The following is a 16,295-nucleotide window of genomic DNA, read 5'->3' as shown; positions in this document are numbered from 1 at the left end:
CAGCAAATGGAAGATCCTCCTTCCTCTAACTCTGACTTTCAAATAAATAAATGCATATTAAAAATAAATAAAATCAATCTTTCATCCTCACTCAAAGCAATGAAATTTTCTTCTCTTGGGCAATCAATGCATCTTCCAGGGCAGGAATCTTGGCTCCTTTCAGAAGGTGTCCTAGTTTCTCTCTTGTGCTCCAAATGTGATCAATAGTCTCTTTGAGGGCCTAGCTGACTCTTCCTGCTCCAGGGACTGCCCTGGGATTTCTCTCCTGACCCACACCTAAAAGAATCTTTTCTGTCCATCAGCCAAAGAAAAAAAAAAGCTAGCAGGTCCTGGAGAAAGTACTTGGCCCCAGGCTTTCCTAACAGCAAGAGCTGAAATGCAAAGGGAGGTGGCAGGACAATTTTGCAGGTGGCCAAGGTCCAAAGGATCCTCCCCTTCCTGTCTCAACTCCTCTTCTCAACCTTTTCTTTGCCTCGGGGATAGATAGGAAATCAACTTGAGAACCAGCTGCCATCTAGGTGTGTTTCATTGTTGTAGTTATTTTGTTTTGTTTTCATTTTGTTTCCCTTTCCCCTGACAAACTTGCCCAAGGCTCTCATCCTGACCTGACCTGCAACCTGTCTCCAGCTGAGAAACCCTGGGGCGTCCCTTCAATTCTGTATCAATTATTCATGCCTTGGTGGAGACTTTCAGCCAGGGAGAAAGAGTTAAAGATCCATTTAAGCTTTCACACAGCAGAGATAAACACTTGACTAAGCACAGCTAATTGGATTTTCAATTGAAAAGGCAATGCAGCAACAGGCGGCCCAGGGTAAGAGGAGACTTGGGGAAACTAGGGTCCCGGATACTGAGGGTTTCCAATTCAATTTCCCCAATCAAAATGCTGCCCAGGAGGAAAAGTCCAGGCAAGAAGGGAAAGCTGGTACTCAAAAACCTACAGGCAAGGCTGTCCTGTTAGCTTCTGTTCTCCATCTCAAACTAAAGCAGGGTCTGGCTATCACGTCTTCCCTAGTGCAGGGCTCTGCCCAGGCTAGATGCCACCTGCCCCTAAGGCACAGCCTCCAGAATTCCTGAGGAGTTGGGGGGGGGCAGGCATCTGAGAGATTCGGGGTGCAGAGGAGAGAAGGGAAATGAACAGGCTAAGCCAGGTACATGACCAATATTTGGGTTATTTTTTTGAAGTCATCGTTCTATTTGTAAGAGCAACTGTGATTACCATTTTTTAAAAGAAGGTGAATTTGCAAAAGCAACTGGAGTGTCAACAGCCCTTTCACATCATTACTGGGACTAGGGGAACACTGGGAGATGAGCCCCCAGACCCCATACCTTTAGGCTGGCAAACCTATTAGCTTTCAAATACTTGCCATTAAATTTCTCCTGCCGGAGGGGTCCATGGGAGTTACTATGACTAGTTTTGGTGCCTTGCTATGCACTAACCAAGGCACTGATAACTAGGGTACAGGTAAAATGAGACTAGCAGGTTGGCTCAGCTGCCAGAGGCACAGCCTGCAGTGGGAAGTCACGTGCTCGCTCTGCCTGCAGAAGGAAAAGTTCCTTCCTCCCTCCCTCCTCCCCCCCACACCTTTTTACTCATTTTCCACCTTTTATTGTCACTGCAATTTCTCGGTGATTTTGCATGCTGGTCTCAGACATGGCGTGATCTCCAAGGAAATTTATCCAGAAACCACGACACCATTTTATTTGGCATTCGGGCCTATGTTTCTGCTAATATGAATGTTCCATGAACTTTCTGAAGATCTGTCACACATTTTTTTACACCAAATAAACTTGTCTTTTAGCTTCAGTTTCTATAAACTTTCTGAAGTACCCTCAACCAGTCTCCATGGGCTTTCAAAACAAATGCGGATGCTTCACTACTGAAACAAACAGGCTGACCAAACTGAAATTACTACCTTACAAAGTCCCTTTGTTTTTGTAAAAATGTGGATTCAAGTACAGTTTTTTTTCTTTTCTGTTCTTTAAGAGAAAGGCAAAATTACAGAGAAAAAAAGGAGAGAGAGAGGGCGGGAGAGAGTTCTTTCTTTCACTGGCTCACGCCCCAAAAGGCTGCAATGGCCAGAGGTGGGCCAACGCAAAGTCAGGTGCTAGGAGCCTCTTGCAGGACTCCCAAGTGCATGTAGGGTCCCAAGGACTTAGGTCATTTTTTTTGCTGCTTTCCCAGGCACATTACTAGGGAGCTAGATTGGAAGCAGAACAATCAGGACTCGAATGGCTCCCATACAAGATGTCAGCACCTCTGGCAGAGCCTTAACATACTTTGCCACAGTGCCAACTCACAAAGTCCATTTCCTGAAAAGAAATTTCTAAGTATTCCCTATGGAAATCAAAATTTCTCTAAGTATACAAAACCACAAAAAATACCCAAAAAACAAACAATGGAGGGATTTTAAGGTTACTTTTTCATCCGTTTCAGTACATAAAACTGCCAATCTGTCTTAGGCTGGGGGCAAGGTGGTTAAGCAAGTTAAGCCTACATTGAGGACGCCAGCATCCCATATCAACATCAATTTGAGTCCTGGCTGCTCTAATTCCACTCCAGCTCCCTACTAATGGGCTGGGGAAACAGCAAAAGTGCTTGGGCTCCTGCATCCATGTGAGAGACCTGGAGGAAGCTCTTGGTTCCTGGCCTGGTTCTTGCCAATAAAGTCATTTGGGGATTGAGCCAGAGATCTCTGTCTCTGTCTCTCTCTCTCTCTGTGTCTCCTTTCTCTCTGTGTAATTCTGCCTTTCAAATAAAAGTAAATAAATCTTTTGAAAATACAGTTAGAAGATAGTTAAAAATCTGAAAATGATGACAACTGAAACTTCCAATGCTAACATCCAAAACACCCTTCCATAAAGCTGCTTTCACCAAAGTTACATATTACAAATGATCTTTCTTAGCAAAAAAAAAAAAAAAAAAATCTGTCAGGCTCCAAGTAACTTCAGATAGATTTAAAATAATGAATATTCAGACTCTACAGGAGGTGTTAACAAAATGCAAGGCCTTCCAGAGCCGTATGTGATGTGACATGACATTCACCGCAAAGGCCTTTTTGCAGAATTCAAGTTTTCAGTATCTACTTTGGAGCGCCCCCCCTCCCTGATAATTTGAAACATGCCTCCTCTCATGGGAGGCAGTGTGCAGAGATACTAAGTAGATTGTCCACAGACAGACGGGATTAACCCAACAACATGTGCCCCTGGCCTTGTATATGATGAAATTACAACTGCAACAGAGCTTAGGGGAGAAAAACAGTAACCAAACAGTATTAACTCTAATTCACTGATTTTAATGTCGAGTAAGAGTAAGAAAACACAGACACCATAACACAGACAGAACATTCTCTTACAACTCCCTAATAGTTGATGGAGGCAAACATTATCAACAAAAAAGAAAGGGGAGATGAGTGACAGTTTGGGGTGAGGAACTAGGCGGCTGACACATTTTGTGAGCATCCTTTACAGAGGTGACCACGGGGATCCCATGTGGCGTGGGGTATGGGGCAGGGGACACATAGCACAGATTCCAGCAAGCAAAATCTTCCCCAAAAAGCTGAGGCTGTATACCTAATCATGTTGTAAGAGACATCACATTACAGGAGAATCACAGGAATCGGAATGTAAATGCCACCAAGCAGCAGCAAATGGAGAAGTTCAAAGTGTGGGATGCCTACAACACAATGGGCCCTGTTTCTTCCAGAGCCAGTTACCTGGGCCTGAAGGGGAACACCTGTTCTGCACTGACAGGCAGCATTAATCAATCTCAGCACGAAATAACTCTTGCATTCTGATTCCAAACCCAGAGTGCAAGGATAGCTGTGAACCCGAGATGCTTAAAGAGAGATTGGGTGGTAGCGTACACTAGGATTCATTACACTTGTCACTGGCTGGCTGGGAGAAAGGTGTGGAGGTGACGTAAGAAATCAGAGATACGGGCCCAGCACAGTAGCCTAATGGCTAAAGTCCTCGTCTTGCATCCACCGGGATTCCATGTGGGCACCGTTTTTTATTCCAGCGGCCCTACTTCCCATCCAACTCCCCGTTTGTGGGTCCTGGAAAGCAGTCCAGGATGGTCCAAAGCCTTGGGACCCTGAACCCACTTGGGAGACCCAGAAAAAGCTCCCTCTTTCAGATCAGCTCACCTCTAGCCATTGCGGCCACTTGGGGAGTGAACCAGTGGACAGAAGATCTTTCTCTCTGTCTCTCCTTCTCTCTGACTTTCCAAGTCAGAAATACACTCATGCTTTTGAGATGTAGTCACGCACACCGTGCAGAGGTGCTAGGCACAATTCACTGACCAGCTGTAGAACATTTCAACAACCACCAAAACGATGGGGTCCACACAGTAATGTAACAAGCAAATCCTCCAACTGTTACCACTGACATCCCATATGGGCGCTGGCTCATGTCCCAGCTGCTCCACTTCCCATTATGGCCTGGAAAGGCAATGTAGGGATGGCTCAAAGCGTTGGGACCTTGCACCCACGTGGGAGACTCAGAAGAGGCTTCTGGATCCTGGTTTCAGATCAGTCCAGCCCCAAACTGTTATGGTCATCTGAGGAGTGAGCCAGTGGATGGAAGATCTCTCTGTGTCTCTTCTTCTCTGTATAAATCCGCCTTTCTAATAAAAATAATAAATATTTTTTTAAAGTGAGTACAGGGATGTGAAATGTATGTGTGTGTTCACTATTTCAACCTACTTTTGTGCATGAAGACAAATCTTTTTAGCAAAACCATTCCATTGAAGACCTTCCGTTCAGCGAGCATCTGCTGAGAACCAATCACGGGGTGAAGGGCCTTGATCCTACCACCTGCCAATCCGTACAACAGCCCAGGAGCAAGGCTGCTGTCCAAGCTTGGTGAAGACAGCAGCTCCCACTACACTCTGGAAGCTACTGCCCTGCTGCCAAGCTTGGACAGTAAAGACTTCCCTTTACAACTCTGCACTTGGGTCCGATGTGAACACTCTCGCACTGTGCAACATTTTGGGAGCCCCGGCAAGATCAAGGCCCCTGGCCACACAGCAGTGATTGCCCAATGCTCCAGAACTCAGTTGGGCAGTCTGGAGAGGCCACTGTGAAGGCTTAACACAGCCCCAGCAGCTGATCTAGGCTTCCTGGCTCACGGGACTCTTCCTTTTTTTTTTTTTAAAGATTTATTTACTTTATTACAAAGTCAGATATACAGAGAGGAGAGACAGAGAGGAAGATCTTCCGTCCGATGATTCACTCCCCAAGTGAGCCGCAATGGCCGGTGCGCGCTGATCCGATGCCGGAAACCAGGAACCTCTTCCAGGTCTCCCACGCGGGTGCAGGGTCCCAATGCATTGGGCCGTCCTCGACTGCTTTCCCAGGCCACAAGCAGGGAGCTGGATGGGAAGTGGAGCTGCCGGGATTAGAACCGGTGCCCATATGGGTTCCCGGGGCGTTCAAGGCGAGGACTTTAGCCGCTAGGCCATGCCGCCGGGCCCATGGGACTCTTCCTTTTAGAGGAGTCACCCGGATGACCAGTCACAGGTGAGTTTACCCATAAGTAGGTTTCTCACCATTCGTTTCTGTTTTGATTACTCATCTGGGACTCTAAAAAGGCTGGATACAGCACAGCTTCTTGAGCCAGAGTCCATATGAGACATCGTTATGGCCTGTTGGGTTTGGGCTCCTGTCAGTTTGGGGTTCTTACCAGATTTGGGTTGTCAACAGGGTTCTGGATTGTGCCTGTCAGGTATGGGTTCCCATCAGGCTTCCGGACTGGCATAAACTTAATGTCAGATGGCCGGACGAAGGGATGTCTGACATCCCAAATGCCTGGAGTATCTGGTGCATCGTGACTGGCAATCCCAAATACCCTGATCAATTTCCTTGCATTGATATCTGGGTCCAATTATTGGAGACCTAACCATCTTGGGTCAAAACTTCTCCCTCTGGTGTGACACCCCAGTCCTTGTAGCCCACTCGTCCAACCTAAGACTCCTGAGGTCCTTGTGGGTTCACAGCTGGAAGAGAAGAGCCTGCCCCAGTCATACACCTCTCAGTGGGTCTCCTGAGAGCCACCAAGCCCTCCCATCATGTCCATCTCACATCTAAGTCATCTCTAGATTTCTTAGAATATCCACAAAGCCAATGCTATGTGAAAATCATTGTTCAACTCTATTGTGTAGGAAACAATGACCAGAAAGGACCTGTGCATTTCAGTACAGAATGATTTTTTTTTTAATTTTGAAATAATCTTGATCCACGGTCAGATGAGTCAAGGATGCATGATCCGTAGCTATAAAGGGTCAACTGTACAGATCCCAGTAGGGATCTAGGGCACTTCAACTGCTTGGGATTTTAATAAAGCAATTCCCCTCAGCAATAAAACAACGTTAAACCTTAGACAGAAAGTTACACAGCAAGCACACATGAATGCATGGGTTGGGGCAGCAATGTGGGGAAAGGGTGGCCAGTTCCTGATACTCAACAACATCAATTTCATGGGGGGAAAAAAAGAAAAGAAAAAACTCAGGATGATCAATTAGGTGCATTGCTGTGGCAGATCCATACAGACTGGCTGAGAAACCACAGAACGAATCCCACCCTGGCTGAGACCATACTATTGCAAATGAAAAGGAAATTAAAAATAAATAAATAAATAAAAGGCAGGCAGAGCACAGGCCTTACCTAACCCTGCTGACAGCCACCTGTCAACTGACTGCCAGGCTCTAGAACGCCAAAGAGCCCTTGCTATCTTGTTCTTCACAGGCCTTAAAATGCCACGCTAATGTAATTCTCCTACATGTGCCTAACTCTCACAGGCAAGAACTGCTGGGTCACTAGCAAGTCCATCTCACAAGACTGCTCTGCACAGACCAGGACCAACACACTGGCCAGTGAGAGATGAGTCCCCAACCTCTGTGTGTGTAATGGGCGGGAGGCGGGAATCCTGTGACCTGCTGAGTGCACACTCTTAATGGAGCCATGGGGACAGGAGTGATCCAGGTGGTTCCAACTAGGAATGTCGCACAGAACCCACAGAGCTGGGAAAATTGGAGTGATTGAGGAACATAATCCACCATGCTGTGGGAGGAGATGGCCAAGGCCCAGAGGCAAAGGAGACTGCAGGGATGGCAGGGCCCAAGTGCTTGAACCAGCACCTGCCTCCTCCCAGAGCTGGTTTGGAAGCAGAGGTCCTGGGACATGGATCAGTGCTCCCAACCTGCTGGGCAATAATCTCTGCTAGAGAGACCCTTTTTCCTGGTTATTGAGCCCTTCCACAAGAGCAACAACGAAACCCCCTCAACCAAAGTCAAACTGGTACATTTCATAACGGCCTATTCACAAGGTATCTCGATGGGAACATGAGCAAACAGGAAGTACCGTATTAATTACCTGCAATTTGTTACATACCACGAGGGGCTACACAGACACATCCATAGCAAGATGACAGCGGGTTGGGTGGACGGGCAGGACTTACCGATTTTCTGATTGAAAATCTTGTCGAACGTGATTTCATTCCTTTCCTGAAGGTACTTCTGCATCACACTCCGGATACTGAAAGAAGTGAGGAACACACATCTTTTATCCATACAGCCAGCACCATGAGCTGCTATCCCCAGGATCAATGTCGCCCCGACATTCACCACCAGGTGACAGCTGTCCGGACTATCAACTGCAAACTTGAGAACTACTGTTCTGCTGACACTCAGTGCCCACCTCACACATAGGGAAACCCTGCTGCAGGCAGCTTTGAAAATCTACCCTCTATGCCAGCACTCTCCAAAATGTGTATACACGCATAGCCCACTTACAACCCCACATGTATACACACACACCAAGCTCTGCCAACAAGAGCCAAAGTTCCTGATGTATAGGTTGAATACTCTAAAAACTTGCATGTCTATATACCAACACACACACACACAAACATAATCAGAAGGAAGATTTCACTTGCGAGAAAACAAGAAACATCAAATATCCTAAAGTTAATCTTTCAAAATATGTACAAGAACACAAGGAAGATTAGAAAATTGCACTGGGAGACATTAGAAGGAGATTTTCTTTTTTTTTTTTTTTAAAGATTTATTTTATTTTTATTACAAAGTCAGATACACTGAGAGGAGAAGAGACAGAGAGGAAGTGGAGCTGCCGGGATTAGAACCAGCAGCCACATGGGATCAAGGCGAGGACCTTAGCCACTAGGCCACGCTGCCGAGCCCTGAAGGAGATTTTCATAAGTGGCAAGGTGCACTGAACCAGTGAACAGACAGCTTTCCTATCGCACAAATGCAAAGCTTATCCAAACGCAGCTATAAAACCACCATCATCCCCATCAATATCCTAACAAGTTTTTCACAGAACATAGAGACAGATGAGCGTGTTCTAAATCATTGGCAGAACAACACAGGATCAAAAGTAGTCTTAAATGCTTCCGAAGGAAAACAGATCCTGAGCTCATTATGAAGCTGAAGTCATTAAATGGGATAAACAAACCGATTTACGAACCAGGAGAGGGGTCATCAAAAATGAGCCACACAGACACAGGGCTTGGATCTGTAACAGGAGCGGTAGGACAGGAACATGGGGCAAAGATGAATTATTTGGTAAGTACTGGTGATCATTCATCCATATGAGGAAGCAGAAAACACAATCTCAGCCTGCTGAAGGCTATGGTCAATCGGCCACTATTCTTTCATTCTTAAAAACAAACTGCCTGAACAAAACCAAACTCCTGGGCCCAGTGCGATGACTCAGTGGCTAAATCTTCGTCCTGTAAGCACCAGGACCCCATACAGGCACTGGTTCATGTCCTAACTGCTCCATTTCCCATCCTGCTTGCGACCTGGGAAAGCAGTTGAGGATGGCTCAACGCCTTGGTATGTGGGAGACCCAGAAGTTCCTGGCTCTTGGCTTTGGATTGGCTCAGCTCCTGTTGTTTCAGGCACTTGGGGAGTGAACCAGCAGATGGAAGATCTTTCTCTCTGTCTCTCCTTCTCTTTGTAAATCTGCCTTTATAATAAAAATAAATACTTTTTAAATTTTTTTAAATCCTTGGGGTATCATTTCTACATCATTAAATGCAGATTCTGAAGCTGACTGTTAGAGAAGGTTTTGACCAACGCAGACCCCCCAGGAATCCCCATCCCATTGTGTAGATAGCACTGGAACACCCAGATGGCGCCCCTCTCCCCACAGTCCTCAAGCCAGGCAGCTCCTGTCCAGTTTCCAGGGCATATGTTTCACATACTTCAACTCTGGAGTTTTACATAAATAAAATTACACATGTTGCCTTTTGTGTCTGGCTTCTTCCACTTGGCATAAGCGAGCTTCATCCACATGGCTGTGTGCGTAAGCATTTAGCTCCTTTTTACTGCCAAGTAGTATGCCATTGTCTGATACTCCAGTTTGCTTATTCACCCATCTGTTGTTGACACACATTTGGGGGCCTTCCAGTCCAGAGCTTTTTCAAATAAAGGTGCTTTAAATAGCTATGGGTAAGTCTTTGGACAAACATGGGTCTGCATCTTCGATGGATAAATACCAAGAAGTGAAATTGCTGGTTCACGAGATGAATCCTACTTAATGTTATGAAAAACGCCCATGCGATGCTTCAGGCTGGTGCTGCCATTTGACATCCGCAAGTGTGAACGTTTCAATTACTTCAGATCCTTGCCAACACTTGAGTTGTGGAGTCTTTTTTTTTTTTTAATGTTAGCCACTCTGCTGGGTGCATTCTCATATTTTAATTCGCACTTCCCTGATGGATATTGAGCCACTTTGTCCACGATGATTGGATTCCTGTTGTTTGTGATTACTGGATAAAATCTGCTTAGTTAGCATGGGTACTCAATTAAGGGAAGGGAAAGTCAAGCAACCATGGACGGTACTTCACACACAGCGCAAGAGCAAAGAGAAACACCAGAAAATAATCAGTGTTTTTCAAAAGATCTGGAGAGACGAGCACTCGCCTAATTTGCTGATTCCATGCTAAGAAGATGTTTGTGCACTTACTGGTCATTCAAATGTTTTTGAAATGAAACTGAAACATTCATTTAAATATTTTCCCATTTTGAGGAGAACTTGTGTCTTACTGAATTTTAGGAGTTATATATACAGATGTAGGTGTATATCTTTACCATTTTTTGCTCTACACATGCAATTACCTTTTAAATGAATTTTTTTTTAAAAGGTAATAGCTTTCATATTCAACCTTTTAAAAAAAAAATTATTGTCAGGGCTCTGTCTGAGGATCCAAGTGTCATCTGGCATCAAACACCTGCCCGCATCAAACACCTGCCCAAGGAGTTTCCCAAAACCTTTCTAGAAGGGCCGATCAACCAGCAATGACATCTGTTTTTGTTTCTCTAAGAGCATCTTTATTTTGCCTTCACATTCGAAAGGTTTTTGTTTGTTTGTTTGTTTGTTTCACCAGGCATAGGATACCAGGCGGGCAGGTTTGTTTTGTTTCTTCCAAGCACTTAATGATATTGTTCCACTGCCTTCTGCTTGCATGGTTTATGCGAGAAATCGTGCTGTCATTTTCATCTTTGTCCCTCTCTGTGTATTGCTGGTTCTTGATCTCATGGCTTTCACATGTCCTCCTGTCTCTGGCTGCCAGCAGCTTTAACTATGAGGCACACAGAGGACTCTGTTTTCCCCCTGACATTAACCTTTCTTGGGATTCTCTGATTTTGCTAAATCTGTGATTTCTATCTTTCACTAGTTTTGAAAAACTCTCAGTGTGTGTGTGTGTGTGTGTGTCAGTGTGACTATGTTGGGATTCCAATTATTCACGTTAGACCATCTGCCACTGCCCCACAGCTCTCAGATGCAAAGTGTGACAGCCCAATGACAAAGCTGAAAGTAAAACTACGTTCTATAGAAACGCAGCAGTGTAATAAATGCATAACCGTCTGAAGAGCAAGAGAACAAGTAACACGGGACTCACAAAGAGCAGGAGAAGGGGAAGACACATCAGCAAGCCCAGGGGTGGCATGAAGAGACTCAGAGCAGGGCATGGACCAAGATGAAGGGGTTACTTTATACATGTATATATGTGTGTGTGTGTGTGTGTGTGTGTGTGTGTTTTTACTTGGAAAGTCAAAAAGTTACAGAGAAGAGGGAGTGACGGAGAGATCTTCCTTCTGCTGGTTCACTCCACGAATGGGCTTGCAACAGCTAGAGCTGGGCCAGTCTGAAGTTGGGAGGTAGGAGTTTCTTCCGGATCTCCCAGGTGTGTGCAGGTGCAGCAAAGCATCCTTCACTGCTTTCCCAGGCCATAAGCAGGGAGCTGGAATGGGAAGTGGAGCAGCTGGGATTCAAAACTGGCATCCAGATAGGATATTGGCACCAACAACTGAAGGATGCTCCAGCTGCACTGCCAAGCTGGCCCTAAATGACTTACTTTTCAAACCATGAAACCTGCTTTAAAAAAAAAGGCTCCACTGTGGCAGGGATGTCCCTCTATCACTAATTGCACTACAGAAGCTTACCCGGCTACTGCCCTCCACACTTAATTATACTTCACTAGACTAAATCACTCATAATGCTCTCCCGTCCATCTGTTATATCTGAGGAAATAAATCAGATACTGGCTGCTTTTTTTGGGAATTGCTACCTCCTGATACAGTGTTTAAATGGGAGCTGCCTGGATGCCAGTGATATCAAAGACAATCTGGATGTTAACTTCTTTGAAAGAAAACCCAGATATCAACTTGTTCGTCGATGCTCGAGTTTGAAACTGTCAAATATATCCTTGACTGAGGCTCTCTGAGTTCATGTGAGTCAAAACTCTGTTCCTGCTCAATATTAGTTACTTCTCTCTGGAGACGAACACCTCCTCTTCAAGGAATCAGATGTTCTGTGTATTTTCCAACGTCTTCATAAATAATGATTAGCCTTTCGCCTGGCATGATTCTGTCATTTTCCCTTATCAATACCCTAACAGGAGTGTTCTGAAAGCCCATGATTACCAAACTGTGCTGTTGACCACCTATTCCATTCTGAGTTTCCATTTTTTTTTCTTTATTTGCCTCTTCAATACAGCTCCTGCTATGGTATGATTTTTTTTTAAAAGATTTATTTATTTTTAAAGAACAGACAGAGTGAGGGGCGTCTTCCATCTCCTGGTTCACTTCCCAAATGCCCACAAAAGCCAAAGCTGAGTTGACCCAAAGCCAGGAACCAGGAGCTTCTTCCCAGTCTTCCACACATGAGTGTAGGGTCCCCCAAGCACTTGAGCCATTCTCTGCTGCTTTCCCAGGCCACAATCAGGAAGCTGGATCAGAAGTGGGGCAGCTAGGATGATGCTTGCAGATGGGAGATTAGCCTGCTGCGTCACTGCGTCACGGCTTTGGACCGTGCTCCCACTGCTTTCCCAGTTGGGACATGAACCAGCACCCATGTGGCATCCTGGCGCAGGCAAAGCAAGGATTTAGCCACAGGGCCACAACAATGGGCCCACACAACTGGTCCTCTAACACCATATACAAAAAGTAACTTGAGATGTATCACCCATCTCAATATACAGACTGAAACCACAAAATTTCTCAAAGGAAACAATTTGGTGACTGGGCTAGCTGCAGGCTTTAGACATATGTGACAGCAGAGGCATGAACCATAAATGAAAGCCTGACAGATAAAACTAACTTCTCTCCCTCAAATAACACTGAAGACAAACGAAAAGACCAGCCACAGCCTAAGAGGAAACACCAGCCAGGCAGCATCTGATGAAGGATCTTTAGCCAAGATGAGGAAAACAAGCAACCGAATTGTAAAAATGGACAAATGCTTTGAACATTTCACCAGAGATGGTATATGACGGCGCTAAGCCATAGTGCATCATTCAAATCCCAGCTACTCTGATTCCAACCCAGCCTCCTGTTAACGCGCCAGAGAGGCAGCAGAGGATGGCCCAAGTACTTGGGTTCTTGCCACCCACAGGGCAGACCTGGATGGAGCTTCTGGCTCAGGCTTCAGCTGTTGCAGCTCTTTGGGAAGTAAATCAGCAGATGGAAGATCTCCCTCCCTCTCTCTCTCTCTCTCTCTCTCCCTGCCTATCAAATGAGGAGAATGCATACATTTTAAACGTGTTTAAAAGATGGCAGAGGTCTCTCGTTTTTTTCTCAACGCCCCAATCTCTTTTTTTTTTTTTTGTCAAAGATTTATTTTTATTACAAAGTCAGATATACAGAGAGGAGGAGAGACAGAGAGGAAGATCTTCCGTCCAATGATTCACTCCCCAAGTGAGCCGCAACAGCCAGTGCGCGCCGATCCGAAGCCGGGAACCAGGAACCTCCTCTGGGTCTCCCACACGGGTGCAGTGTCCCAAAGCATTGGGAATGCCCCAATCTCTTAAGCACGCTACAGGAGCAGTTTCACAGGGGCCCCGTCAACCCCACCCTACTGCCGCCTCTCTCACGTGGCAGCTACCCTCAATGTCTTTGCTGCCTGCCAAGCAAACGGATTCCTTCCCAGCTCAATCATTCTGTACACATCACCCTCTCTGACACCAACTCATACTATGAAAACCTCCCCCTGATGTCACTCTCGAAGGCCCATTTTGGCGGTCAGCAGCAGGAAGCTGCTAAGCAGCAGGTGGGCCCTCTCCCTCTGTCCGGTCCACTGGTCCTTGAAGGTTATCGGCCCATTTCCCACAATGCACTGTCATCGCTGCCTTCTCTGTGTGCCATCACCCAGTGGGATGCCAGCAGTCATGCTGGTCCCAAACTTTAATACTAGCTCACACTAAAGGACACGTCACCATGAAAGCCCACAAAGGAGTGAATTCAAGAGTACAAATTCCATGAAATGCCATCCCTTATGCATATTCATGTCAGTTAGTCCGAAAACTAAGATGAGTGAAACTGATGTGTTAATAGTACGGTCCAACTCAAGAGTGGTTTTCCCCACAGGAACAGCATGAAAAGAGGAGTTCCTGCCACAAGGGGTTCCTACCTTACCGTATCTTTCTCATATTCTATGCTTTTGAAGTTGGGAAAGGTGTTCAGTGATGACCCAGAGCTCTGCACACTAAAATGAACCCAAGAATTTCTAGTCATATCTTTGCCATGGCAGTCTTTGAAGAAACAAAAATTCTAGATATGTGCTCTGTCTAGCAGCGTACCAAATATGCAAAGTCCTTGCAAAGAAGCAACAATTCATTCATTCGTGCATCCACTCACTGATTCCTTACATATTGTGTGCCGGGCACTGGAGGGCATGAGCCCTAACACCCACCAACCATCTGCAAGGAGAGGGTGGGGGCAGAGTAAACAAGCAGTGCCCACATGGCCGGGCACAGACGCTCACGCAGGGGTGGCTACACAGTGCCACAGAGCCCAGCTTGCTTTGTCTGAACTACAGCATGGGGTGGGGGGGGACCATGGGCAAGGATGAAGTGACAGAAAACAAAGGCTCAAACTCATGAGGGGTCATGAGTTCAGCCTAGACTGAAACAGTGACCACACAAGCAAAACACAAAACAGCAATTAACAACCAAAACAAAACAAAACAAAACGTGGGGGGGCGGGGAAGAATTCCAGGCCGGAAACAGTCTCTATTTTCAGACTCACTTATTTTTGTAGCGAGGTGAGAATTCCTAAATTACCACCCTTTGATGTTCATGTCCAGTATTTTGTGGCTTTTTTTTTTTAAGCAAACTCTTCCTTTGCAATGACTGGACTGACAGACAAAATGGACAGCCACAAAAAGCTGGCTCACGGGAGAGAACGCACTGGCCTTCCTGGACATCCAAACACAGCCCAGGCCTCCTCTGCCCTCCTGCACAGGACACCGAGAGGCAGGCCGGCATCTCAGTGAACATTAGTCAGGCAGACAGAGACACACACTAAAATATGCTCCACAGAAGGTCACTGAGGTCATTTTTTTTCCTACCATGAATGGAACATCCCTAGTCCAAAAATCCAAAATCCCAAACATGCTGAACACCCAAGCAACACCACCGCGGACAATCTCATGGGACACATCACAGTCAGGCTTCGGGTGCGCTAAATACACAGCATGGACTGCCTTCAGCCCATGTGTAGCAGGTGTCCGGCAGGCATCAGTGACTGGCACTTAAAAACTGAAATCCCAGCCCCAAGATCTCTCAATGACGTCTACATAAACATTCCAGCAAAGCAAAACCATTCCGAAATCCAAAGAGCTCCCATTCCTAATCATTTTCAGACACAGCATGCTCAGCCTGTACTTGCGTTTCTGTCTGGTTTGTGATGGCCTTCTGTCACCTGAGAGCTTCATTTGTATCATCACATGCAGTCGCCTGCTCCCCTAAGGTACCCAGAGGAAAGCCACCCTCTACGCGCTCTCCACACCAACAGAACTGCATTTCCTCAGACTGTCACACTGTTACTGTTTCTGTGGTTATCTCATGAAGCACTCTGGAAGTTATTTTTGTAGCCATGCAGAGGGACTACAATTGTGATAGTCAGCGGCAGTGGCTAAATATCAACTCTCCCCCTTAACTCAAAATGTCCTCTTTATAGTCACAAAAGGGACGGATGAACAGAGAACGGATGGGCAGAGGGACGGAGTAGCACCTAAATGGACGGTTTAGACAGACTGATCACCAGCTAAATGGGAGGGTGGATGGAAAGGTTCAAAGATGGACAGACAGATCAACAGAGAGGTGACAAGTAGGATGGACAGGCATATAAACGGACAGACCAGTGACAGACGACAGAAGGGACACACACATATCAACAGGTTTCATCGCTACACCACTGCTTTATACTTGGCACAGCAGACTGCCATAATTCCACTTTTCAAGATACTAGTGTTCATTTTTGCCCCCATTTTTTTCCTTCTATGTAATTTAGGGGTTCACTTGCAGGGTTCCTTAAAGTCCTCACCTACATTTTGAGCACTGGCAGGAGAGAAGCTGAGATCTCCCGCCTGGTCCCTACCTGCGGCTCTCCTTCTATTCAGACTTTCTGTGAAGTCTTTTAATACAGTGTTGTTCTCCTTCACATTTGGCCTCACTGGCAATGACCACACGATGCCTGGTCGGGACCGGCACATCCAAAACCGCTTCTTTGAAAACAGCTTGAGATGTCTTGACAAACTAACTTTTGATTTCGAATAAAAAGTGGTTACTGTTAATAACAGACTTTACACTGTGGAGTTTCAGCAGGTGGACAGCACATCTTGAGTACCTGAGTCATTTTCTGAATCTCATTGCTGGGATGTGGCAGACGCCCATATCTCTATGAAGTTCACTGAAGACTATGTGAATTCACATCTCAGGATGTGAAAGGATAGTTTCCTCAAGTTTTTTATTTCTTACTATGCTTCCTC

The 16,295-nt window shown here is 45.9% G+C and overlaps 1 protein-coding gene across 2 annotated transcripts in view; it reads right to left on the bottom strand.

The window, feature by feature from the left end:
- The window catches only part of GRK3 (G protein-coupled receptor kinase 3), a 112,607-nt gene that overhangs the window by 81,396 nt on the left and 14,916 nt on the right, over window positions 1-16,295 (bottom strand). For both annotated transcript variants that reach the window (XR_009244387.1, XM_058656734.1), the window contains exon 2: window positions 7,456-7,532. Coding sequence is in view for 1 of the 2 variants with exons in the window: in XM_058656734.1 (XP_058512717.1) it covers window positions 7,456-7,532 (77 nt within the window). In the remaining variant the exon portion in view is untranslated. The remainder of the gene's footprint in view (window positions 1-7,455; window positions 7,533-16,295) is intronic.

The sequence above is a fragment of the Ochotona princeps genome, chromosome 29 (assembly GCF_030435755.1).
Source record: "Ochotona princeps isolate mOchPri1 chromosome 29, mOchPri1.hap1, whole genome shotgun sequence".
NCBI lineage: Eukaryota > Metazoa > Chordata > Mammalia > Lagomorpha > Ochotonidae > Ochotona > Ochotona princeps.
The sequence above is the reverse complement of the archived record's forward strand: the minus strand, read 5'-3'. Positions and strand labels throughout refer to the sequence as shown.